Source organism: Montipora foliosa, chromosome 2 (assembly GCF_036669935.1).
Source record: "Montipora foliosa isolate CH-2021 chromosome 2, ASM3666993v2, whole genome shotgun sequence".
NCBI classification, from domain to species: domain Eukaryota; kingdom Metazoa; phylum Cnidaria; class Anthozoa; order Scleractinia; family Acroporidae; genus Montipora; species Montipora foliosa.
This window is the reverse complement of record NC_090870.1, coordinates 26,414,354-26,439,426: the sequence shown is the minus strand read 5'-3', so window position 1 is coordinate 26,439,426 and position 25,073 is coordinate 26,414,354. Positions and strand designations below refer to the sequence as shown.

Genomic DNA, 25,073 nt, shown 5'->3' with positions numbered 1-25,073 from the left:
CTTTTTTTTACATAGACATCAGTATTTCTTTTTTCAGTACTGATGGCATCCTCAACACTAAGCAATCCACGTCCTCCTTCTCATCTGGGTAAATACAAACGACTCACATTGTCTCTATGGTAAAGAGCGCCATGTCAGGAGCTTCCTAGTTTTGTGATTCAAGTTGGCAAACTCATTCTTTGCCCCCCTTACAACCCCACCACTGTAAGGAAGGAGTGATACTGCCCAGCATTTGAAAGCTTTAACAACATCACCACCCTACAGTTTCGAACAATAACTTTCTTTACTCTCCTAGTGAATTCCTTCCTCATACATAATCGGTAGTCCATCTATATATCGATGGTGACTTGCAGATGTGAGTAGTTAGCTACATTTGGCAGTTATATTCGGCAGGCTCGTTTGTGGGCCATTTGGCCCGCCCTTTGAGCGGAAGCGGCGTCCACAGCTGTCCCAAGGAAAGATATCGTGGTCCGGAACACAGGGTCAACTTATGTGTGCCTTTTCGTAGTCACTTCGTCTGCCCTCTTCCACTCTGGTACGCGAGTTGTGCACAACAGTTCGCCATTTATGTCGATCTAGGGCCCGTTCCTCCAAGTGGGGAACGTCCACTTCACTCATCTTCAGGTGGCGTTTTTTCAAACGCCACCTGAAGATTAGTGGAGTGGATTAAATACATCCTTGAATCTCAGTTTTTGTCCCCTAGGTTTCCTTTTTCCCTGTTGCAGCTCTCCATAGAGCAGCAATTTGGGTATGCGTTCGTTTGGCATCTTCCGCACGTATCCAGCCCATCGTAACGGAGCGGCTGTCATGACGACTTCCACGGTACCAGCTCGCTTCAGACCTTCTACTTCTGACACTTTATCCTGCCACTCCATATGCAGCAGTTGTCGAAGATGTCGAGTCTGGATCCTGGTGAGCTTTCTGAGGTGTTTCCGGTAGTGGGTCATACATTCAACAGAGTACAGCAAACATGAGAGGACAGTAACATTATAGACTTTGATCTTCTTTGAGAGCCGGATGTCATGGCGTGACCAGAGACCACCATAGGCTTTTGTGACTGCTTGGATCCTTCGGTCCACCTTCAGGTCTGATGAGTTTGTAGCAGTTACTGTACTGCCAAGGTAGGCAAAGGATTCAGTGGTTTTCAGCGCCACTCCAGTATGCCCGGCTGAGTGTCTTCAGCAGTCCTCTCATCGGGTGGGGGCTGGTAGAGCAGTTATGTCTTGGCAGCTGCGGCTCCAGAGAAACGGTCAACAATTTCTTGCATATCTTCTGGGTCAAGGGCAACCAATGCTGAATTATTTGCATACAGAAGCTCCCGAACACAGTCACCCTTCTCGGTTTTTGGTGCATGCCTTTAGCCGAGTGAGGTTGAACAGCTTTTCGTCTGTTCTGGTCCTGCTGTACACATCTCTGGTCAAGTTTCTTCCCACGGTTTCCAGGACTGCAGCGAAATAAAGTGTGAAAAGTGTCGGAGCCAGGACACATCCTTGGTTCACACCGTGCTGATGTCAAATGCCTCACTGATATCCCCTCCGATTGCCACTTTTCCCATCATTCCGTCTGATGAGGTTGATCGTCTGTCTGGGGATCCATATGTTTCCAACACTTTCCAAAGGGTCTCCCTGTCCTTTGAAAAATCGAATGAATACCAAATAGAGGGCTTTGTGCTGCTCAACCGGCTTTTTCCTGGAGCTGTCTCAGGCTAAATATTATGTCTGTGGCTGATCTGCTGCCTCGGAATCTGCACTGACTTTCAGGAAGGACTTCTTCTGAGATGGTCTTTTCAATGTTTAAAATGATTTTGGCCAAAACTTTGCTAGCAATGGAAAGCAGAGAGATTCCTCGGGGGTTTCCACAATAGGTTCGGTCTCCTTTTTTCTTATACATATTGTCACAATAAGAGCATCTTTACAGTCCTAAGGGAGACACTGGTTTTGCCAACATACTGACCTTAATTGACTTAGGCACGATGTCATCACCCTCCAACAAACCTAAGTATTTCTAACCATATTTTCATCCCCAAAACGAACATTTGTCCATCAGGCATTTCATTACCTCCGATTTTACCAGTTGCCTCGTTTCATCCCCATCACATCGCACTTTTATATTCCAAGCTCCATACCAACGTCACTACTGACGACACGCACGGTTTGAAAAAAGGAATTCATTTCCTTCTCAGTTTTGCCGAACACTTTCAAGTCATCTATGAACAACAAATGGTTTATCTTCCCCTCTTTCTTACTTATTATCATCATTATCAGTGAAAGAAATGTATATCTTTGAAGTGCGAGTTGGAGACGAAATGGACCATTTATCCTCGCACTTAACTGGATGATTTAAGCAATTGTCCCTCATGATTATTATTAATATTTTTTTTGGATGCCATTTTACGCCCAGGTATGATATTATTGAAAATAGATTACGATGAAATATATCACATTATTATTCATTCAAAATATTTCTCCGTTTCTGATTGGTTAAAAACCACACGCATAAATTCACCATAACCAGCTGCTGTTCACCAAATTTGGAAAGAAACTTCGTCATATTGAATCAATGACGTCAAAAGGGCAGCCCGCTGCAGATTATTGAACCGATGACGTCAAAATGACGTCAAAAGTGCAGCCCTCTGCAAATTATTGAACCGTTGACCGCAAAAGGCTGGGAACAAGATTGTGTTATTTTTGTTGAGCAGAAAAATGGCTGCGAGTAGGTTTAGAAGTTTGAGCGAAGAAAATATTTTGAATGAATAATGAAGCAATTATTGAATTCGGCTTTCATAGAATATGAAGAATTCTGCAGATCTAGCAGGATTTTATCCACCTCGGCCTTCGGCCTTGGTGGATAACACCCTCCTCGACCTGCAGAATTCTTCATATCCTACTCAGCCTCAGAATTGCTAATTCTATCATCAGCTTCATCATTATTATTATTATTATTATTATTATTATCATTATTAATTAACACAACTAGGACGTTACGCACCATAAAACGTCACGTAAGAGAAAGAAGAAACGGATCCACCGACATTGTAAGCATTACAGCCGAACACCACATCTTTCGGAAATTGATCTGATCCTCTTATAAGGAGTGTGCTGCTTGTACCATTGTATGGAACAATGAAAAGTCCTTGTCTTTCAAAACGTTGATCCACAAGTTCATTTCCTTTAACCCAATCAACGTTAGGAGTTGGAAAGCCAGACACAGGGCAGATAAGTTCGATCTGCGCTCCTCGTATCACTCTCAGCCGCGTTCCTATGGTAGCCACCAAAGATCTTCCCTCTTCTAAATATTCTATCACCTCACTGCTTGATTGTATAACCGGGACAATGCTCGCTGTTAAGAAAAATCAACACTTTTATAAATTAAGCTACCAACGTCATGTAAATATGAAAAGCTTATATCTGCCTTCCACTGTTTTTCCTACCTGGGATACTGGTTGAGTTGAGTGTCAACTTTTTTTTTTTAATTCAAACAATTTATGGCCTCAGACATAGTTCGATGCTACTCTGGTTAGAAGAAATTTGAATTACTTCTTTTTAAAGAGTTTTTAACCAAGCAACCCTGGACAATAACCCTGCCGGTGTACGTTCGTTTGATCAACTGGTTTAATCTGATCGGCGTAATTACAAGTTGAAAAAGTAACTGTTTTGTGCACGAGCCAATACAACGTAGATGTGAACATTTAGTAATGTACTGCAAACTCTCATTGTACCTTACCAACTTGCCAACATGCCAAATTCCAATTCCACCTGGAATGCACGGACACATGTTGAACGAGCTCCCGAGCGCTCTTAAGTTGTTCCGTGGGTAAACAAACAAATAATAATAATAATAATAATAATAATAATAATAATAATAATAATAATAATAATAATAATAATAATAATAATTGTTATTGTTGTTATTGTTATTGTTATTGTTATTGTTATTATTATTATTATTATTATTATTATTATTATTATTATTATTATTATCATAAGAAGGCTGGTTGGGCCAGCCGAAATGTAGTACATGTACATTTTTAAATAATCAAATATTCGTCGTATCGGCTGTTGCTCAACATATTTACTACATTTTCTACATGCAACTGCCACTGGCTGGTTGCAATCAAGATTGCTTGAGCTAAACGCAAAATCATGGATCAGGCATGGAAAATATCTGGCAGCAGCCGTTCTAAAATTATAAGGTTAACTGGTAAGAAGCATTCGAAATCTAACTCAGATCCTGACCCCTGGGTTATGATCCGCAGTGTCTGTATAAGCCAGAAACCGTAAAAATTTGATTCTTTGAAAATTAGTCAATAGCCGCGCGTTGGATATGAAATGTTAAATAACAACATCCAATGTGCGGGAGTGGAAAATCAAATTTTAATAAAGCCTGGACGCTTGAATAATTATAAAAATTTTAGCCTTGCAACACTTAGTGCGATCATACAACATACCTGCAATTGAAAATGAATTCTGTTATTTGTGAAGTTATAGAGCTGTGTATAATACGTACATATAACATTCAGTTTGGTTGTTTTTCTGTCTTCTCCACCCAAGTTACTTGCGACACAAGTGTAATCTCCAGAATTCTCCTCCTTGAGAATTCCAAGAGTCAGTTTAGATCCTGAACCCATGCGTGTTGTGTTTCCTCGCAGCCACACTATTTCCGGGGTTGGCGTTCCTTGCGCAGTACATGTCAGTTCCAGATAAACCCCAATTCTACACAATATATTGCCTCCAACGTGTTCAGACAGTCTTCTTATAGTTTCCACCCTCAAGTCATTGCCAGTCTCCGTGATTCTGGGCTGAATGGGCTCTTAAAAAGCGATAAATCATCATGATTTTTGTAAGTTGTAAACTTGCCCCCGGCATAGTTTATTCAGGGAGATGGTTGTGAAACTCGACAAGTCTTTTTGTTTCATGTTTCTGTCTGTATTTTGTCCTTGACGGCGCTCAAAACACACCTTTTTTCGAGAAGATAACCAATCAAATCTTTCGATTTTAAAAATTATTCCGAAGTTATTTCCTAACCTGTGCGAAGCGAAAACAAAAGATTGTGCACTGTCACGGTCAATTCAACATCGATTGCAACTACATTGTTCTCGCTTTTGAAGGTTTTAAGGTTTAATAACCAGTCCCTCGATTAACTATGCCCACGGAATAAAAACAACCAGAGGATAGTTACGCAGCTACGGGAAATTTGAAAATCTGGTTTTATCAAACGTTTTGATAAAGGTTGAATTACCACCGTGAACGATTTGGAAAGCTGACGTTTCGAACGTTGGCCCTTCGTTGTTGCCATTCGCTTTGACGAAGGGCTAACGCTCGAAAAATCAGCTTTCCAAATCTTTTACGGTGGTAATTCGACCTTTATCAACCCCACGTGATAAAACCAAATTTTCCTGTTTCACTCTCCCACCGACGCAGCACTGCAGTTTCTATGGAAACTAGAAATTTATTTACAGGAAATTGGCGATTTAATCCTAAGCGCCATCTCTTTTACTGAACGAAATGATATATGAAATGAATCGTATATCGAACTGCGGATATGAAACCCAGTGAAGCTATGATCGTTACAGTTACGAACGCAATTTAAGCAATTGCTTAGAGAAGCCTGAAAAATTCAAGACTTCAACGGGGTTTGAACCCGTGACCTCACGATACCGGTGCGACGTTCTAACCAAATGAGCTATGAAGCCACTGAAGTAGGGAGTTGGTCAAATGTGGAAAGCACAAAAAAGAAGGGAACTGCTCTAGAAACATGAACAGAAAACTGAAAATAACTGCATTCATTTCATTTTGCGAAGAAAAACGAAAAAAAAAGAGATCAAACTGCTTGACTTGACAGAATTCGAAAGTACAGCAAGGCTAACGACCAACCGTTAAGTGTTTTTACAACAGGCACTACATAGAGACGGAGTTTTGCTCGCACGAATGCAGAGTTCTGTCGCCTTGGCAGCGAACGGAGGGTATTTCCTGGTTTGCGCTAATTTGTTCACAGGTGGCCCAGACTCGGAGGGTAAAAAAATTGTAAGGATTTGAATGGAAATCTCGATAACAAACTGAAAAAGATATTTGCCCGCTAAAGTTCTCAATAAAAAAGCTGTACTTTGTTGTCGTGGTGACTTTCTCGGTTTTTGTGTGGTTATTTGACTGATTGAATGCGATTTAAGCGACTTCTCAAATTCCCGGGTTGTCACTCGTACCTAAATAAAGAAAAGGCTGGCAACTAATTTCTAGCTTAACTCACATCTCGCCGATAAAATCACACTTCTCCGGCATTAGTCACGCTCACATTTTGACATTGCTGGCCAACCGTCACTTATTTGCTCTCACCGTATCGAGGCTCAAGTGAACGGTTGACCAGCCGTGTTAAAATTCGTTGGAAGCGAGCCTCGAAGGATTTTGAAAATTTGAATATTGTTTCTAAGCAATGGACGCTCGCTGGACCTTGAAACTTGGTCAAGGAGAAGTAAATTTATCCGTGTGGCCATCTCCGGAGTTTGAGCGTGACTGATGCCGGAGAAGTGTGATTTTATCGGCGAGATGTGAGGTAAGCTAGAAATAAGTTTCCAGTCTTTCCTTTATTTAGGTACGAGTGACAACCCGGGAATTTGAGAAGTCGCTTAAAGGGGCTAGGTCACGCTATTTTAGGTAATTTTGTTTAATTTTGTTAATTATGAGCTCTAAACGTGAAATTGGCAGAGCAAGAGTCTTTCATTTGCAAAATCACGGCTACATAACAACTGAGAATGATTTTCCAGCTTTGTAAATGACATTTTGATATAGAATGATATAAGTTTGAAAAAAGGTGGGCCGACGTTTTTCAAATTTACCCAAATTCAATCATTTCAATCCTCTCCAGTTTTGTCCATCCATGTCCCTTCTTGGCTTCCCTGTGTTTTGTTAGAGTTCTTCTATAGTTTTGAACAGTTATTTTGATATTTTAGTTAATTCTATGACCATTCGATCAGTGCTGAAATTGCTTAAAATTGCGTGACCTAGCCCCTTTAAATCGTATTCAATCAGGCACATAACCACAAAAAAAGCGAGAAATTCGCCAAGACTACAAAATACGGCTTTTTTATTAAGAACTTTAGCGGGTAAATATCTTTTTCAGTTTGTTATCGAGATTTCCATACAAATCCTTATAATATTCTACCCGCCGAGTCTGGGCCGCCTGTGATTTGCTTTAAATAATTTCATAAGGGCTTCAATATCGAATCAGTTTACTAGAACAAAATCTCTGGAAAGTCCTTCGAAAGACGTAAGTTAATTTACTTTGCATTTGAGAAGGGTTCCCGGACGATTTAGTGGTAGACATATGGACAGCATATTCTAATTGCATCAAAAATTGCGCTCAAAATTTTTCAGTATACAAAGAGTTAATTAAGACTCACCTATGATTTTCAATGTGGAAGAGACCGTAACCTTTCCCATAGTATTTCTGGCTGAGCAAGTGATTGCACCGCTGTCACTGAGCTGCGTGGCTTGAATGATCAGGGTATCGTTTTGAACCAAGAACCTTTCAGAAGGGGTGATTTGTTTTCCTTGTCTGAACCAAACTATGGACGGGTCAGGAATGGCCCACGCCGGGCACTTTACTTCCAAGCGAACACTTGGCAGCAAAGTAACACTGGTTCCAATTTGGATGGAGATGGGCTGCAAGTCAGTGGCGCGCTCTATGGAATCAGATGCGCCATCAATCCTTGGAAATGTAGCATCTGTGAAGAAATACTCTTCGGTTAGTGTGTAAGCCTTGACATACGTGCTTTAACATTGAAGACAATAAAGCAAGGTGTAGGGTCGATATTTCCGTGAAATCAAGTGGTAGCCAGCCAATAGCGCATCCTTTATCTTCCAGTTTCTGTCAATCCTCGGTTCCACATGTTGTGGGCAAAGTCGATGCAGATGTTAAAGTGAGAAGGGATCAAACTTAGCTCAGCCTGCATGCCCCTGTTAAATTTTCATAAATTGCATAATATGAATGCCTTATTGACATAGAATACGAGAAGAAGTTGAACAAGGTCAACATCCTATACGAAGAGTCTCTGTAAAGGTCACTGAACAGCATTCTTGAGTACTGAACCTAGCAAATCCGGTTTTTAGTTTAGCTCCTCTATAATTGGTGGCAACTGAGCGGCGAAAATCTTGCAAATACTTTCACTGATTGCGTTGTCTATCAACAATCAAGGCGACTGAAACTACAAATTACACTCACCTAAGACTGTTATGCTTGACGCAGTTCTGTCGGGTCCTCCTGTGTTTATAGCAATGCACTCATACCAGCCACTATCCTGTGAAGTTAACTGTTTGATAGTAAGACGAGAGCCCTCCGATAACTCCGTTATATTTAACTGCCGTTTTAGTGCTCCAGATCTCAAGTCACTGCCGTTCAAACGCCAGTTGGTAATTGGAGGAGGGGTCCCGTGGGCAATGCAGTCAACAGATATTTCTGAGCCTCTAATAACTTTTAAGGTATCTCCAATCCGAATGGACAATTTCGATACCCCGGTGATGAACTCCACCGAGCTGTTCCCAGGTGTGATTTTGGCAGTACTCTCGCCTAAAAAGATAAAAATAAACGGAAGCAATTAAGTTGTAAACCGGCCGCCTTCAAAACGAGGAAACATCACTTAAGGAGAGGCTGCAATGGCATTTAGATCTACGATAAGATATTGGTCTAATTTCAAAGCCATATCAATAGTCATAATTCGGTTCTTAATCTTCCCTGAACCTGACTATCGAACCAGTGATTTTATTGCATCGTGTTGAAGCGAAATAAGATGGACAGGAAAAACCTACAAAGAAGGACATTGAAAAATCACTCTATCACGTTTTCAAAGAATTCCAGTTGGCGTCCAATGAACTTAAAATCACTAAGCTACTCCGCCGGAACATTTAGCTTGTCACATTATCTTGTAACATTGTTTCCAGCAACTTAAAATTGTTTGATAATTAATATATCGTTACCTAGAATGCCGACAAAAGAAGACTCCGTAGCATGTCCTGCACCGTTACTGGCCACACAAGAAACTTGGCCCGTGTCATTCATATTAATACCATTTATGGTAAGAGAGTTGCTCCTCGTGTTGATTAAAAAGCGTTGCGACGATATCACTAAGCGATCGTTCAAAAACCATGTGACGGAAGGAGGGGGGAATCCTTTACTGACTGGGCAGACAAGGCGGACGATCAACCCTTCAACGACCCGCAAGTCCTGGCCGATAGTAATTATGGCTTCTTCCATGCCTTGTACACCGATCACACGTCCAGAAGATGATTGAATTTCCGGCTTCTCGACACCTAAGGATGAAAGAAACAATTTCCTCTTATAGTGATAATTCGTCCAAGAAAACAAACAACAGGCCACTTATGAACTTGGACTGTGGTTTTTAACACAAAACAACTCTTAGTAATCAGACATGTCCAACTGCTGCTACCCTGGCTTGAATTCTTCGAATTGTAACTTTTAAGACATACTCCTAATTTTCCAACCCAGAGAAGCATGAAAGGTCTAATTGTCAACCTGACTGCAGTTTAAACCTTAAGTAGATCATTGCTTTTTTCCTTTGCTCCTTGCTTTTGGACACTGCTTTGACAATGAACAGCCTTTACAGAGCGACTTTCGTATGACCTTGACAAAGTGTTCGCAATTTGTTTCACGGACCAATGTTTGGCAAGATTAAAACAAAGATTCTCCTTATTCCCGCCAAGGAAACTCCTTATACGGGCAGTACACAGTTCGATTGCTCAATCACATTACTGTATTTCAAATGACGTCAAATCGAAACATTCCAGAAAGTTCCATGATGACGTTGGCCGTGGCCGTTGGTTGGACGTTGGACGTGGAGATGACGTTGTTTTTGAAGGTCATATGAAAGTCGCTCTATCTTCGGATTGGCCGAAATGAAAATGACGTGGAACGCGGGTTTGTTTAGCACTGGTTGACCTCTCCTTGAAATAACTGGTTCCCGGGAGTTTCTGAGTTAACATAATAGCTTGATTCAGCTAAATCAGAACGATTCTCATTTTCGACTGTAAAGTAATCCCTTATTTGCTTTACTTTTGCAGTTACGCATCGTGAACCAATCAAATGCCAAAAAAGAAAAAAATAACCACGTGCCATCATGGCTTTCCGATATTCAGTGTTCTTTTGTATTAAAATTATAACATCCAGAAAATAGGACTAAGTTGAGAAATATAATCTAAAAATACTCTAGTAGTGTCAGATATATCCCGTTTGCCAATTTATTAAGAAATCAGGCTCTATTTTTTACCTCGCACTCTCTAGCCTGCGTAGCTGGTGGTATTGTGGCGCGCGGAAAAAAAGGTCGGGTGGCAGTATTGTGGGTACGACGAAGCCGCTGAAAGCGAGCGGCAAGCGTGTCTACAATACCGCCAGCTACGCACTTTCTAGAAAACTCTGATATAAGGGAAAGCCCCCCCTTCCCCCACACCCCCCCCCTCCCCCTTCGTAGGAGAGATGCTAAGATTGGGACGCATAGCAGTAGCAACTATGCTGATCACGTTTTTGATGTTTCAGCCGTTCAGCAAATTTAAGGGCAACATTATTGTTCAAGTGTTGGTTTAACTAAAACCTCGCAACAACTCTATCAAATTGTTCAATTGCGGCCGATCAAGTGTGAACGTACGTGGACATACTCACCGATGACTCCTAACTTGCTGGTGTAACTGAAAATTCCAGCTCTGTTTGTCGCTTCACAGGTGATATCTCCAGAGTCATCGTCTGTTGCGTTCCTTATTTCTAGCCTGTCTTTATTGACTGATAGATCTTTACCGTCTTTCTTCCATTTAATTGTCGGCGTAGGTAGCCCAGATGTACGACATGTGATGATAACATTTCCACCAGCTAGCATCGTGACTTGGTCGCCTATTGTCGCTTCAAGTAATTCGTTTATTTTCAGAAGCGTTAATTTTCGTTCGGAGTGAAAAATTCTTGGAGGGTCGGGACCTATAAGCAAAGTAATAAAAACATCTGGAAACACAAGATAGCGCATTATTTAAAAGAAAACCCACGGTGCAAGTTGAATGACGTTGCTCTTCAATGAGTCAAAGGCGAAAGCGATTGGTGGATCATATAATTGGAGGCTCGGAATTTATCCGAGCTCTGGATGGGATGATCACGGAAGGTCGTGCCTTGAAATCCTATCTGGAACTCGGATTGATTCCGAATCTCCAGTGGATGCAATTTCAAAAATGTGTTGATATAATTCTCACTTGGTGGTGGTGGCTGGCGCATCTCTCATATGCTTTAAGGTGACTGTGACGTGTCCCATGAAGTTTCATTGGACATGTCGCGGGGACAAAATCACCCCCAAATTGGTGTTGCACAACTTTAAAAATATCAGTTCACCTGAGGGGACATGTCAATGCAACATATCCATGAAGCATGTACCCGAAACATTTTCACATGCGTGCACATGTTGTGATTTTGTCCCTGCTACACGCCCCTGCTACCTGTCGCCTCAATGTGCACTACACAAGTTTTTTGTCGCTGCAACATGTGACTACTGCAAAATGTCCCTGCAACACGACCCCTCTTGTCTCAGCACCTTTAAATGAAATCATTGTTCCCCCTGGGGTTTCATCAAGGTTTTGTAAACAGAAGGTAATGGCTTCCGTTCATTCACTGCATTCTTTTTTTCGTTTTTTTTGCAGAGTGCCACGATTCCAGGAAAATTATTTTGTGCCAATTGTGAACATTCTTTTCCATAAATCTGAACATGTCATTGTCCGTGGTTTCGGCGTGGTCTTTCATTGTCTATTCTCTATTGTTGCGTGTGCTGTGTTTTTTAAAGACTTTTTTATCGATCTGTAACCAATTTTTTTTAAATCAGATCAGATGTAACGTTTTTTAACACATGATATTCCATTTTAATGGTAAGCACTTCCTGCAGACCCACGGTACTGCAATAGGCACAAAAATGGCAGTAGCCCTCTCAGTCATTTTTATGGTCCATATAGAGAAACAACTACTCCCTTCTAGCCCTCACAAACAAACCTATCATCTGGAAAAGTTCATTGATGACATTTTCTCAGTGTGGATTTCAAGCAAACAAGAATTCAGCAATTTCGTTGATTTTGCTAACCGATTCCATGCCACAATCAAATTCAAATCCGAAATGTCATCTGAACACGCTGTTCTTTCTAGATACCGAAGCTATCAAAGGACCCCGTTTTGCGTCGAACAAAGTACTCGATGTTCAAACACACTTCAAAGCTACAGAAACGTTCCAATACACGCAACTCTCTTTGTGCCACCCTCTCAGCATGAAAAAGGGTTTTATTAAAGGAGAGACACTGCACTTGTTACGAACGAACTCAATTAAAGAGAGATTCGAGTCAAACAAACGGGATTTCAAATTCGGCCTACTCGAACGAGGCTACACACAAGAGCTTGTTAACAAAATACAAGCCGAAGTCGAATTCTCATCACGTGAAATAACGCTTTCAAATACAAACCAAAGACATCCAAAAACATTCTCCTCTTCGTCACCACCTACAACCCAGGTGTGAGAGATCACTTACAACCCAAAGCTTGCACGAATTTTTCGGGATGTCCCCACTGTCGCTTACAGGAAGGGCAAATCACTCAAAGACCTTTCGGTCAGAGCTAAGATCCCTCTTCAACCTTAAAAAGCTAGCAAATTCTAGTTTTTAGCGACATACAGGCATTCTCTTACAGTCGCATTTTAGAAAGACAATCACGGCTCTCAAATAAAAAGATTTTTCAACCTAGAGCAATACTTCTTTCGCGTTTTTAAAAAAAGGAAAAGGAGTTATCGGCGGTAAAGAGGGTGATAAAATATTACAACCATCATTACAACCAAACACAAATAAACTGTATGCCAGACAAAAGTGATGTGATTATCATTATTATCAATACACAATGCCAAATCATACGAATTCACTTCATAAGAAGAAAATATTAAAAAGAGATGTAGCATGAAACTGTGGTAGGGAAAGTTGTTGCTACAATACGATCAGCTAAAAAATAAAAACAAAAAGCGAGAAAAAAAAATAGCAAAAAAACTCATCCACAGAAATTTGCACCAACTCTGGCATTGAAATGGTATCCTCATTATCTCATTGGCCGTGCGAAGTTGTTTCATATCTCTTCAGCCAATCAGAATCAGGGCGGCAAATACATTTTAGCCCAGGCATTTCCCATTTGGCCCGCAAAAGGCGCGTTTTACAAAGGGCAGTTTGTCATTTGGCGGCGCGTATTGATAACAGTGATGATGATGACGACGACGGCCACTTTACAGGGGACTGTAAACAGAATACCAAGTCGTTCTTGTTTTAAAAAAAAAACTTGGCGCTTGGGTGAGCATCAAATGGCAGGCTGAAGCCTTTCACTGTCATTTTTTTCTTTAGAGTGCTTGCTCCATAATTGTGGATGGCAGATAAGAAACTGGTCTTAGATTATTAAATCAGCTCAACGTCTACCGTTTATCGCAAAAAGCAAAGGTTAATCGGTATCTCCGTTGTCTTGCATGTAAAAGCTCTTTCAAATTTGGTCGCAATCTCATCGTTGTCGACATCGTTGTCCCTCATACGACGAGTAGAAGAGACAGTCTGATAACCAGGTCACATATTTAAAGATTAAGGTGAATACTAATACCGTGACTTACGCAAAACATCAATGGTTGACGACTCAGAATCCTGGCCGACATTATTAACTGCAACGCACTTGTAAATCCCCGAGTCCTCTTCTCCGGGGTCGCTGAGTGTTAAAGTCGAATTATCTTCACTCAATGACACGGCGTCCTTGAAATCAGAATTCTTTCCTTGAATTTCCCAGCTTAGAGTCGGTGATGGGTCCATTGAGGCTTCACAGCGCACTGTTACCAGGGTCTCGGAGATGACTGTTAGTTTTGTTCCAACGAGTATATCGATCTCAGTTGTTTCCTCGTCTGTGATTCGAATCTCCTCCGTGCCAGATTTTATATTAGGAGGTGCCAATTCTATTGGTGCCAAATTTGGAAAAAAAATAAAGCATTAATGTCTTAAATGGATGCCAACCGTGTACGTGGACTCTATTGGAAATTTTCTATGAAGATCCATAGGTCCTCGCGGTAAATTTCACGGTTATTCCGTGAGTGTACATTGGATACGAGTTGGCTGTGACAAATCTCACATCCAAGAAGTGCATCCAACAAGTGCGAATGGAATTATTTTTCACTTAACTCTGAACTGTTTCCATCATAAGAAACGACCGTGCGTTGTTTCGGTTCAACAAAACGTCCAGTGCAATCAATTTTCACATGAGGTCATAAGGTATATTTGACAATTAGTATATGATAAAGCAGTGGATAGCGTTGAAGACCCTACTCAAACTCCGCTTATCCTTTGCTATTCACCTCCGAGCACCTCGCGTGGGATTTGCGCCCGAAAATAATGTAATCGTTGCAGGAAGAAATAAAATCATCTTTTTGTGCTAATATGTATTATCTCACTGTTTTAGTATATACTAAAACAACTATTTGCCTCAATGTCGGTGGCTATAGTGGTAGTTATAATCCATCCATTACTTTTCGGGCGATTTTATTGGCTAATTTAAGTCATGTGGTGCAAACTCACGCGCAATAACCCCCGTTTGTGTGGATATTTGCCCTGCGATGTGCTGCAGTGATCATTTCCGTTGAAAAGAAACAAAGCCGGCGGAAAACAGGCAGCAGAAGAGTTTTCATTTTACATGGAAGAAAAACAAACTCATTTTCTTGAGTCGAGTGGTAGTGACATTAAAAAGCTGGTCGCAAATGCTGTTCCCGGCGGAAAGTACAAAAAAGTCAACAAAAATGCTGCCAACGTTCTTGAAGCCTTGGGGATGAAGGTGAAGAAGGTTATGATCACACTTTAGAGATGTAATCCCACGTGAATTGAATCAAAGTTAATGCCAGCCGTTCAACGAAGAGAAAAATTCCAGCCGCCTTTGAAAACACTGTCATCCAGACTTTGCACATTCTGTCGTTCATGGTTGAACTAAATTTCTTAATCAGTAAGCAAAAAAGCGCCTTGTTTTCGAGTTTTCGACTCGCAGTGACAATTAAAATGATTTGATTTGATTTCTAAGACCGACACGCTTTAATTTCTTTCTAGTCAAATTTTGAACAGTTCATCAAAGACATACGAAGCATTGCCATCACACTCAACACTAGCTATATGCAAGCGGTTATTTTCCAAGATATGAAAATTAGTGGAAGGGTTATAAAATAAATAAACCCCTTTCTGGCTTGCTGGTATGTTGGCTGATAATGTCCTTGGCTGAGAGATTATCCTCAAAATTTCATACTTGCCCTCGAAGCTTCCCTTCTCGGCCAAATATCCACTTCTCGGACAATCTCTGAGCCGCGGACATTATCAGGCTACATACCAGCCGCCAGAAGAGGTTTATTTACTAAATATTTACCTCTCGCGAAATATCCACCACTAGCCACCTCCACTTCGGTGAATAGTTGTTGATTATTCCATTAGCGCGCATTGGATATGAGATGGTAAACTGCTATCTGCATCTATTTATCTTTCACCATCACCAGTCTCATATCCAAAAAGCGCGAATGGACTAACTTTTTTGTTAAATTTTCATTTAATTCTGAATGCTTAGACATTTAGAAATTAAATCCAATCAGTTTTCAGCTTGACAACACTTGTCTTGACGCAAGCAGTTTCCATAATAGATCATACGGTAAATGAGCTGATAACCAAGACTGAACGCTGGCTAGCATCGTAATTAACTGCGATTGAAGATTTAATAAAGCGTTTATAGTTGGCGCTCAACATGCTCGAGCAATACAGCCATGATAGCCTACAAGTCAAAAGGAGAATAAAAACCAAGCAAACTGATAAGACGATACCAAAGACATCATTCAATTTCAGACACCTTTGACGTAGACAGTTGACTCCGCATTATCCCTGCCTCTACTCGTTCTTGCAGTGCAGGTGTACGGTAAAGCGTATCGCCCGTCGATGTCGCTTATGATCAGATCATTTCCAGTTTTAACAGCCTTTCCAACAGCCACAGCTTTGCCTCGGCTTGTCCAGTACACCATTGCATCATCAGCGCCTTCAACAGGGCAGCGGATGACCAAAGTTGCACCGCGGTAAACTGTGACGTCAGCTCCTATAGTGATCTCTGCTGCTTTCTCGTTGGGTCCAAACTCGAAGGAGCCTTTGGCCTTAAGAATTGTCGGTAGGAATGGGACTACGAGAAAAAGACACCTCAAATGGAATCATGATTATCCTCAGGAGGAAGTGGGATGCCCATTAGACCTTGCTGGATCTTAAAGAACAAGGTTGATTGAGACAACAATCTACGTTGTTTTCGGGTGTCCCACCCGAGTTGATTAATCATAGGAGTAACATGGCTTAATCTACAATAGCCATGTAAGACAAATCTAGCTACCCTATGTTGGACCATTTTAATCTTCTTAATATTACGTTTAGTATAAGGGTTCCATGCAAAACTGGCATGTTCTAACTGCGGGCGGACAAAAGTAGCATAGGATTTCGACTTCACATCTATAGTGCAGTCACCCACTATTCTTTTTAGAAGGCCCAGTGTTCCATTGGCTTTGCTACATAGGAGGTCTCAATGTGGGTTTCAATTGAGTTTCTGGTTTAAAGTGATGCCTAAATATTTGGTAAAGGTTACTCTGGAGATGGCCTGGCCATCCATTAAATAATCATGACAAAAAGGAACAGTTTTGCTAATTATCCTAAGTGATAGCATTTAGTGATATTAAAGCTCAGTTGCCAAAGGTCTGCTTATTTGCATAAATTATCTAAGTTTCACAGTGAAAGGAAAGGGCCTCTCTTCATCCGGGGTTTTGATGTTAATTCTCAGTAAATTAACGACTAAATGAAAGCCATAGTAGCTGCCTTTAAAGTTACTAAACTCACCAACTATTTTAGCTGTAAATAAAGCATCTGTTTCCCCTTCATCGTTGGAAGCTCTGCACGTATAGCTTCCTTCGTTGAAACGACCCAATTTACGAATTTGCAACGAACCAGAAATAGCTGCAACATCACCAATAAACCTGTCGCTCACTTGGAACCCATTCTTCAACCACTCAATCTTGGTGCTACCAGACGTTGAATTCGCTCTACAAGCCACCGTTATTTCCGTGTTTTTCACGGCGAATACAGTGCAACCAACATCCACTAAGAGCTTGCCTGGTGTCCGGAGAACGAATTTCTTCTGCTCGCTCAATATGATGTCAGGGCCTGTAGTACATGAACAAGTTTCTTTCAGGAGGTTTATCAATGAGTGTCAAATTCCGTCAAAGTTTTGATGGTCTCACTACACTGGCTTTGTATTTGACTCTAAAAAATCGCACCCTACACTTTCATCACCAATGACGGAAAAGCAAAATCAAGACGAAGCCGTCGTCTCAGATCCGTTTAATTAAATTCTTAGGGATCGATAACGTTTTAGTTATCAAAAAATAGTAGTAGTTGACAAAAAAGAGAAAAAATACTTTAGTTGTCGATAACAAAACGGCCGACAACTCCCTTTCTCCCGAGTATGAGCAAGTTATCGATAACTTAAGTCTATTTTGGAACGACGCAAACGATTTTTAAAGTCAGCGGTTCTACTTTTCTTGTCGCTATTTTCCGAGGCTCCCGCAAAACGTACCGGTTAACGACAACTAAACTTTTCGTCTGTGAAAACGCATTTCCTAACATTAACAGTTGTCGATTTAATTAAGTTGACGAGTGTAAACAGCCGTCGATAACAACTTGCCTCGTCTGTGCAGGGCCTTAAGGTCGCTAAATCGATGAAAACTCACTCAACATGAGTTTAAAATTAGCGAGCGTAAATTAACGAGTAAAAGGGCTAACATTATTGAATCTTCAGCCGTTAACTGATGCACAATTAGTTCTTACCTGAAAATGGTTAAATTCTGCTACCAAATTAACACCGACCAAGCCGGTTTAAATACATGTGGTTTAAGTCAACCCGCGAGTTTTATAAAAACCTGTGTAAATTCATGTGACCACGCTGTTTATTCCCGCAAAGTTGGTGCAACGCTTGGCCTTGCGTTCGGTGCGTGTAAACGGCTGAAGAATGTTGATGCGCCGACTTCAGCCAAATCATTAAATTTTTCTTTCGGCTCGCTTACAAAGAATACGCTTATCCCGCGACTTGAATGTGAAATAGTTCAAGTAGTAATTATATATAAGGGCTTGGACAAACGGGTAATGTTTGGCGACCAAAACGTTTACCGTTTGGCCACCTTGCTTGGTGCTGTTTAATCGTGTTTGATAAAATTTGAAGACCATCAAACATTTGATCAAACAACTAAAACATTTATTCTGTTCTTGTGTTTGATGGGCGAAGCTCTGTTCGTTTGGACAGCTGTATTAAACATATTTGGTTCGCCCATGCGTACCACACTTGCTCAGCCGCTTGTATTCACGTGTCGTTTACGTATTTGTCACCCATAATTCTTTTCTTGTGGAGTTTGATCTGAGTTAGATCAAACATGTTTTAACCGTTTGGCCACTAACTTCACAACATCAGTATGTCTGGTCACCAAAGAATGTTTGATGTTGTTTGGTCGCCAAACATTTCCCGTTTGGCTAGGCCCTAACAATTCTTCAAAAGGGACCGTGAACGCGCCAAAACAATTATATTATTAGTTTAATTAGAAAAACAAGCGTGCTGCACGTGCGAAGTCTGCTAAGAAACGACGTGAACTAACGAAATGCAAGGTTTTGACGAGCGCGTCATATCATTCGTGTATTTCAGTCTCTATCTTAACTTCGAAAGCCTTCGTACCAACCATGGGATACCTTTCCCATAGTTTGCACCGTGCGCGCGATGAAATAAACGCGAAATACTTCCGATAGTGTAAAGTTATACTTTGAAGCCGTCTCCGTTGTTTAAGCTCCCAAGTTTCGGAAAATCTCACGAAAAAAAAATTTAGAAATTGGACACGTCTTTTCGGGTGTCTTTTTTTTTAACGCCTTGCTATAAGAAAACTAACTTGTTAGACGTTGTTGCTTGCTCCTCTCCTTTCACTTTTCTCGCTTAACGGTTTTTTTTTTCATACCTTGCTCGACGTAGATTAATTCCTGTAATTACTTTAATTGGATTTGCGCGTGTTTCTCACGCTATGAATCTAAACTTTGATTTCATCTTAGGTCGGAACTGGCTATAAAACAAATTACTGATAAAACTCTGAGTAAAGAACTTCAAGGTGTTTACTGATGTCAGATGAAATTTCTTCTCCTCTTTCTCAAAGTAAAATCACTATTAAGTCAGGGTACCTTTCCAACGCTACTTCATTAGGCCCGTTTTAAACGTCGCATTTTACATGTGCCGAATCTAATGCAAATGAGAAAAATCTCTTGTTTTCGCTCATTTGCATTAGATTCGGCACATGTAAAATGCGACGTTGAAAACGGGCCTAAAAGAATAACATGTGACCATACCTTTTCCATTTACATTGCCACTTCCTGCTTCATCACTCAGATAATCTGAAACACAGTACAACAGAGAGGTTAAAACTTATAATCCTATAATCTTGTTCTCTTTTTCGTCGAAGGAAGCTTGATGCTCAACTTACTGTTGATGTTCAAATCAATTGAGTGTTCATTCAATTTGTCTGGATATTGACGAAAGCATGATGGAAACTAAATACAGGATGGAAACCAAGACCCGCTACGAACGTTTTTGTGTGTGGGTGGAACAACGTCGCGGCATGCTTCTCTAGTTAGTCTAAAAACCGCATTTTGTGCGTCAGAGAGTAGACATCGAAGAAGAGGTAGGCAATGACACCAACCACAGAGCAAGTGTGATTATTCGCGGAGTACTTTCACGTGGATCAAGCATGGATTGTCAATAGGCCACTTTTGATATATTAAAATTTTTGCTCGAAAGAGAAGTTTAGATGACAAAGACAAAGGAAAGTGGATGATATGCTAATATCTCAATTTCATATCCATTGCAATTCTACTGTTTTTGTCCTCTCTGTCTCACAATCAAGCTGAATATTGATATTTCGAAAATGGCTCATTAAACACCTAAGTGAATCCGAAAACCAGCGATTTAAAACAAATATTACCTTCTAAAGCATCTCGTCTCTCTCGTATCTCATCATTATCATCCAAAATGTTGAGTAATGTTGAAAAAGAATCGGGATGAGGCGTCTGGAAAAATAAGAGAAGGTGTTAATCAAAGTGATAGAGTGTTTCTCTCTTACGTACCACAGAAACAATTTCATGCCACACACGTTTTCCCGTAGAATAGACTGATTGAAACGGTACAACACCACTGTAGAACAATTTTTTTTTTTAAAAAAACGTGAAAAGGGCAAGATTACAAGAGGGCCACTAGGGAGAATACTTTTATAGTAATAGGTGTTACCCTCTTTAAATAAAGGTTATTATTATTATTATTATTATTAGTGTTGCATGGCTTCCTTTCTGCTGCCCTTAGGTCCCCAGTCCACTGAACTTCGTGAATGCCCGTGAATGCCCGAAAATTATATGTAGCATTAAAAAAAAAAAACCCTGCCCGACGCATTTTAAAACTTTACATCAATTCATCTGGATAGTGGCACTTTTTGCCAACACTACGATATTTTGTTCCGTAAAGGAATAACATGTTGCTATCTAACAGAACTGACCGGCCAGACCGGGTATTTGGAAACGCCTTCAAATTAACACACTTCGAGGATGATATATACTCCTCCAGAAGAATGCGAGGGGTTATCATGCAAGTGTTCCTTCAAATTGTTGCATTTTCTTTGCAAACTGACGGGTTTGGTCGCTCTGAGAGTTTAAAACTCACAGCTGATACTATTGCTAACACTATTGTGCACACATTTTTATACTTTTTCTTACGTTTAGAAACTAAGTCAATTTCGAGAAAATTGTTTACTAAAGTACCAACAAAAATGTTGCTCCAAAGAGTTCATCGACTTTTCTATTTATGATCAGGAGTTAAGCAAATTTAAACAAGACGCAAACTGAGACCTGGAAGGTCTCAGTTTGCAGCTTAGCATTTATTAAGGGCGTTGACTTAAGCCTTTAACACTATAATCTTGACCATTAATTAGAAGGAAAACAAAGCCATGTTTGTTAATAATCACGTAAAAATTGTTTCAAAACTCTTTGGAGTCATAGTAAGGTTTTTTACACATCACCAGAATGGGCCGGTTCCTTCAAAAAAGACTGAGTCCCCTCTTGGGTTGGCATTCGAAACGAAACGTTAAGGTCACGAAAGTCCTTAATTCAGGCGGCAAATTAACTTTATTTATTTAATCCTAAAGATATTTAGCACATTTGAATAACCATATTTCAGGTAAATGAAAAATATTCCAATCAGTTCACCAAACCTTAGTAAAGTATTGTAGCTGTTTGGATGCATTTTCTGGACTACAGTAGACGCCATGCAGTGGCATATTTACCTAACTGTGGACGCCTGTAGGACCGAGTTCCATAATTTTCAGAAAAAAAAACATCTTAGCACTACTTTAAGGAGTTATTTATTTGTTTTTCAATTATTTATTTTGGCACCATGGAAAGTGAATTAAACGAAATATTCACAACGGTGTGGGAATGTAAACAAAGCAATAGGATATTTTTTAATTTTCAAGAGTTAGGGTTAGTTATAATTAGTGGGCTCTGCAGCTCATTCTCGAACAGATTATAGATGTTTTTTACACGCGAAACTCTTAAATTCCAACAGATTCACACTCAGTAGATTTGCTTATATATATATATTTTTTGCATGCAAATTAAATAAGATCTTAAAATAGTATTGTCATGCGTTGTGCTGTGTTATCGTTATCCATTCGAATTCCTTTGCACAGGCTGTTGTAAAACTCACATTACGTGAACAATACCCGTAAAGGCAAGAAAATGCACAGACGTCCCATTTCGTATCGATTCAGTTCTCCCGGCGAAGAACTTCATCACGCAGAAGAAGCCGACAAAACAAATTTCAAATTTATGTTACGCGACTTTAAAGACATTTTAATATTGTGGCAAAAGATCGCTGTCTGTAGGTTTAAGGTTACAATGCAAGATTGAGAAAAATGTCTTCCTTACCTCAGAGAAAATTGCTAATAGTTCAAAAACTGACTATCTTCTAATCACTACACAAAATACAGCATGGCATCCTAAAAATAGATTACTTCATAGAAAGTGCGCCGTACGGGGTTTTATGCACGAGTTGTTTGTGTCAAAAACCCGAACGAGCGAGGAACGAGCGAGTGAGGGTTTTTGACACAAACAACGAGTGAATAAACCCCGTACAAAGCACTTTCTATGTCGTAAACTGTTTATTACACATAACATGAGAATTTTCATTAAAATAGTTTTCTGAACGCGAATTATAAACAAAAACTCACTAACAATAGAACCAAATGCAAATTTAATTTAATTCAATAACAAAGTACGATTTGCACGATTTGCACGAGATGCACGAGTGATTGGCATGGAAACGCCTTTACGCTATCGTTGATTGGTTATACTTTCACATGTGAAATAGCTGTACGCAATTCTGATTGGCTGTATAGGCTTTTTTCACATGTGAAAATAAAGCGTATAGATTTGTACAAATGAGCTTTATGGAATGAAATTCTCGTGTTATGTGTAATAACAATCCTTTCTTACAGAAAAATACTTTGCTAGATAATCATTATAGTCTCTTTGTGTTTGAATAATCATGATCATTTACCGTCTCATCAATCAGTTGATTAATAACCCAGCGTATTCACGACAGAGAAATGACAAAAATGGCTGGGCTGTTCTTCCCATTTTACGGCACAGCGTAGTTTTCAGTCTGAGAAGTAAACATCTTTTGCTGTAACCTCTATTTTGCAACTTTAAAGCTAGCAGCTAAAATTGAAATTACACACGTTTTTGTTTTCTTTTTCTTTTCGTTACTCCGAGAAAATACAACAACCATGTAATAGGTATTTAGGAAAGACATTAAAAAAACCTTCAAAGTTTTCAGTTATTCCGGAGGAAAATGGCAAAAGAATCCGGCGTTAAATCATCAACTGCGGAGAACGTGCAACAGAACTGACTTCTACAGAACGAGCGCTAAAACGAACGTTAATGCCTACCGCTCAGTGATAAGTTCCACAACGACCAATCTCATTGCGTGAGTTTACGGATAATCGCTGCCGTGGGCATTGTCAAGGGATTTGTCCGTCCCAGGTACAGAGCCATTCCGATCAAACTGATCTATGTCACAGGTCTCTTCAATGAAGTGGTTTATGTGGGAAAAAAGTCCGTGACATTGAGTATTTCTGGCCCAACAACTTAACAAGGCACTAAGGCCGAGTTACAACGGCACATCAGCTTGCAGACAAATTTAGTCAGTATACTTTTCTCTCGGCAAATGTAAATCCTTTCGCAACGACAGATAAGTCGTACGTGCAAAATGAAACTGATGCCCCTTTCGCTTAGGATATCCCCTTACTTTTCGATGACTCACATTAGTAATTCTTATATAATAAAAGTGACTTTCTCAGACATAAAAAGCCAAAAATAAGAGCAAGCATTTATAAATTTTTGTTGGTATTTCTTAAAAAAGAAAAACCTTTAGACTTATAAAACTCGTTCGAAAACAATGTGTCATCGATTTATCACTGGAGCTGATTGTAATTACAACACAAACATTCACGTTGAAACTTCTCCTATATATCAGTTTATTTCTACAAGGAAAACAAAGATAACATCTACATACATTTCGTGTCAGTAAAAAAACTTCAAGCTTTGGCGGGTTAAATCTAGGCTATTGTGTCTGTTGTGCTTTTTTAGTATCTCCTTTGCAACGAACTATTTATTGAGAGGATGCCATCGTGGAGTTGGCAGTTATTATCAAGTCGTTTCCTTCCTCGATAGCTCGGAGCAAATCAGTGATCTCGAGGTTTCAGTTCTTTGTTCAGATATGCGATACAAATATTCAGTCTTCAGTTCGACCTGTCACAAAATTGCTTAAGCCAGACATGTCTGTGTATCAGAGATATTCGCTAATAGCCACATGGTATGTTCTCGAATCACGATGGCAAGTAACTGGAATAACAATAAGGCTATAGAAGGAGAAACGAATCAACTTCAGTTTACCTCTTGTTGTCTTGCGTTTGAAGCATTAACAAAGAGAATTGTAAAGATGCCCCCATAAAGGACTCTGATGACAAAAAAATGATCAAAAGCGGTTAGTGTTAGAATACAGAACACTGCTCTCAACACCGATTACTATATACCCGCCGAAAAGATACAATGATAAATTTTAAAGTTCACGGCCCTGTCTTGAACCAATGCGTTCAAGTTCTGAAATTCTTGTATGACGAACCACGCCGTCCTTACCTTGGCCAATGCAGGGTCTTCCTCGATGATTCTCTCATGTTCGTACAAACTAATGCGCGGAAACGAAGTCAGGATTGTGATTCATACGCGGAGATGCCCCGCGGAATTTTGCGAAAGTTGTGGAATTTTTGTTCCGAAAGCTGTCAGAGGGATTTCCTGTAAAATGTCACGGAGAAAATCATACCACGAAGATGGAAGGCTCTGAACGCATTGTAAGGCTCTTCGCACACTTCGACAAAATGGCCATCGCTTCACATCACAACACAAAACAGCTTTCAGTGATTTGATCCGTTAAACATTAAATTCTTGTCATTTGTGGTTGTGACGAACAGATTCCACCCAAGAAGTTGTAACACGATGCTTTGTTGCATAAACGGGTAGCCAACAGACTCGCCAGGCACAGTATTTCTTCGCAATATTCGACAGATTGTTAAGTGCTGCCAGAGAATAACGCTTTAATCTTCAACGTTACGACCCTTTGGTTAGAGTGAGTTAGGTGAAATATTTTTTCAAGTTCAAGCGGGCGTTTGTGCTCAATTTGTCGGCTATATACATGTCAGAGGTCAAATAAATATCGGAATAGCACTACCGGCTCAGTTACACAGATCAGGGAAGAGTGTATCGCTTTTTTGCAACTGAACCCGTAAAAACAACTGTTTTGACTAAAAGAAACTGGCTGCTTCGACACTTCGAGATAAGAGATTAATAGCCGAGAAATTCTTG

The 25,073-nt window shown here is 40.1% G+C and overlaps 1 protein-coding gene across 1 annotated transcript in view; it reads right to left on the bottom strand.

The window, feature by feature from the left end:
- Nucleotides 1-25,073, bottom strand: part of LOC137992749 (hemicentin-1-like) — a 79,731-nt gene extending 54,658 nt beyond the window's left edge. The window contains exons 1-13 of the mRNA XM_068838248.1: nucleotides 24,351-25,073; nucleotides 24,108-24,171; nucleotides 20,090-20,174; nucleotides 19,458-19,502; nucleotides 16,920-17,243; nucleotides 15,901-16,221; nucleotides 13,652-13,984; nucleotides 10,663-10,968; nucleotides 8,967-9,299; nucleotides 8,215-8,559; nucleotides 7,394-7,717; nucleotides 4,507-4,809; nucleotides 2,989-3,339 (exon numbers count right to left, since the gene is read on the bottom strand). Coding sequence (XP_068694349.1) covers nucleotides 2,989-3,339; nucleotides 4,507-4,809; nucleotides 7,394-7,717; nucleotides 8,215-8,559; nucleotides 8,967-9,299; nucleotides 10,663-10,968; nucleotides 13,652-13,984; nucleotides 15,901-16,221; nucleotides 16,920-17,243; nucleotides 19,458-19,502; nucleotides 20,090-20,174; nucleotides 24,108-24,171; nucleotides 24,351-24,388 — 3,172 coding nt within the window. The 5' untranslated portion in view covers nucleotides 24,389-25,073. The remainder of the gene's footprint in view (nucleotides 1-2,988; nucleotides 3,340-4,506; nucleotides 4,810-7,393; nucleotides 7,718-8,214; nucleotides 8,560-8,966; nucleotides 9,300-10,662; nucleotides 10,969-13,651; nucleotides 13,985-15,900; nucleotides 16,222-16,919; nucleotides 17,244-19,457; nucleotides 19,503-20,089; nucleotides 20,175-24,107; nucleotides 24,172-24,350) is intronic.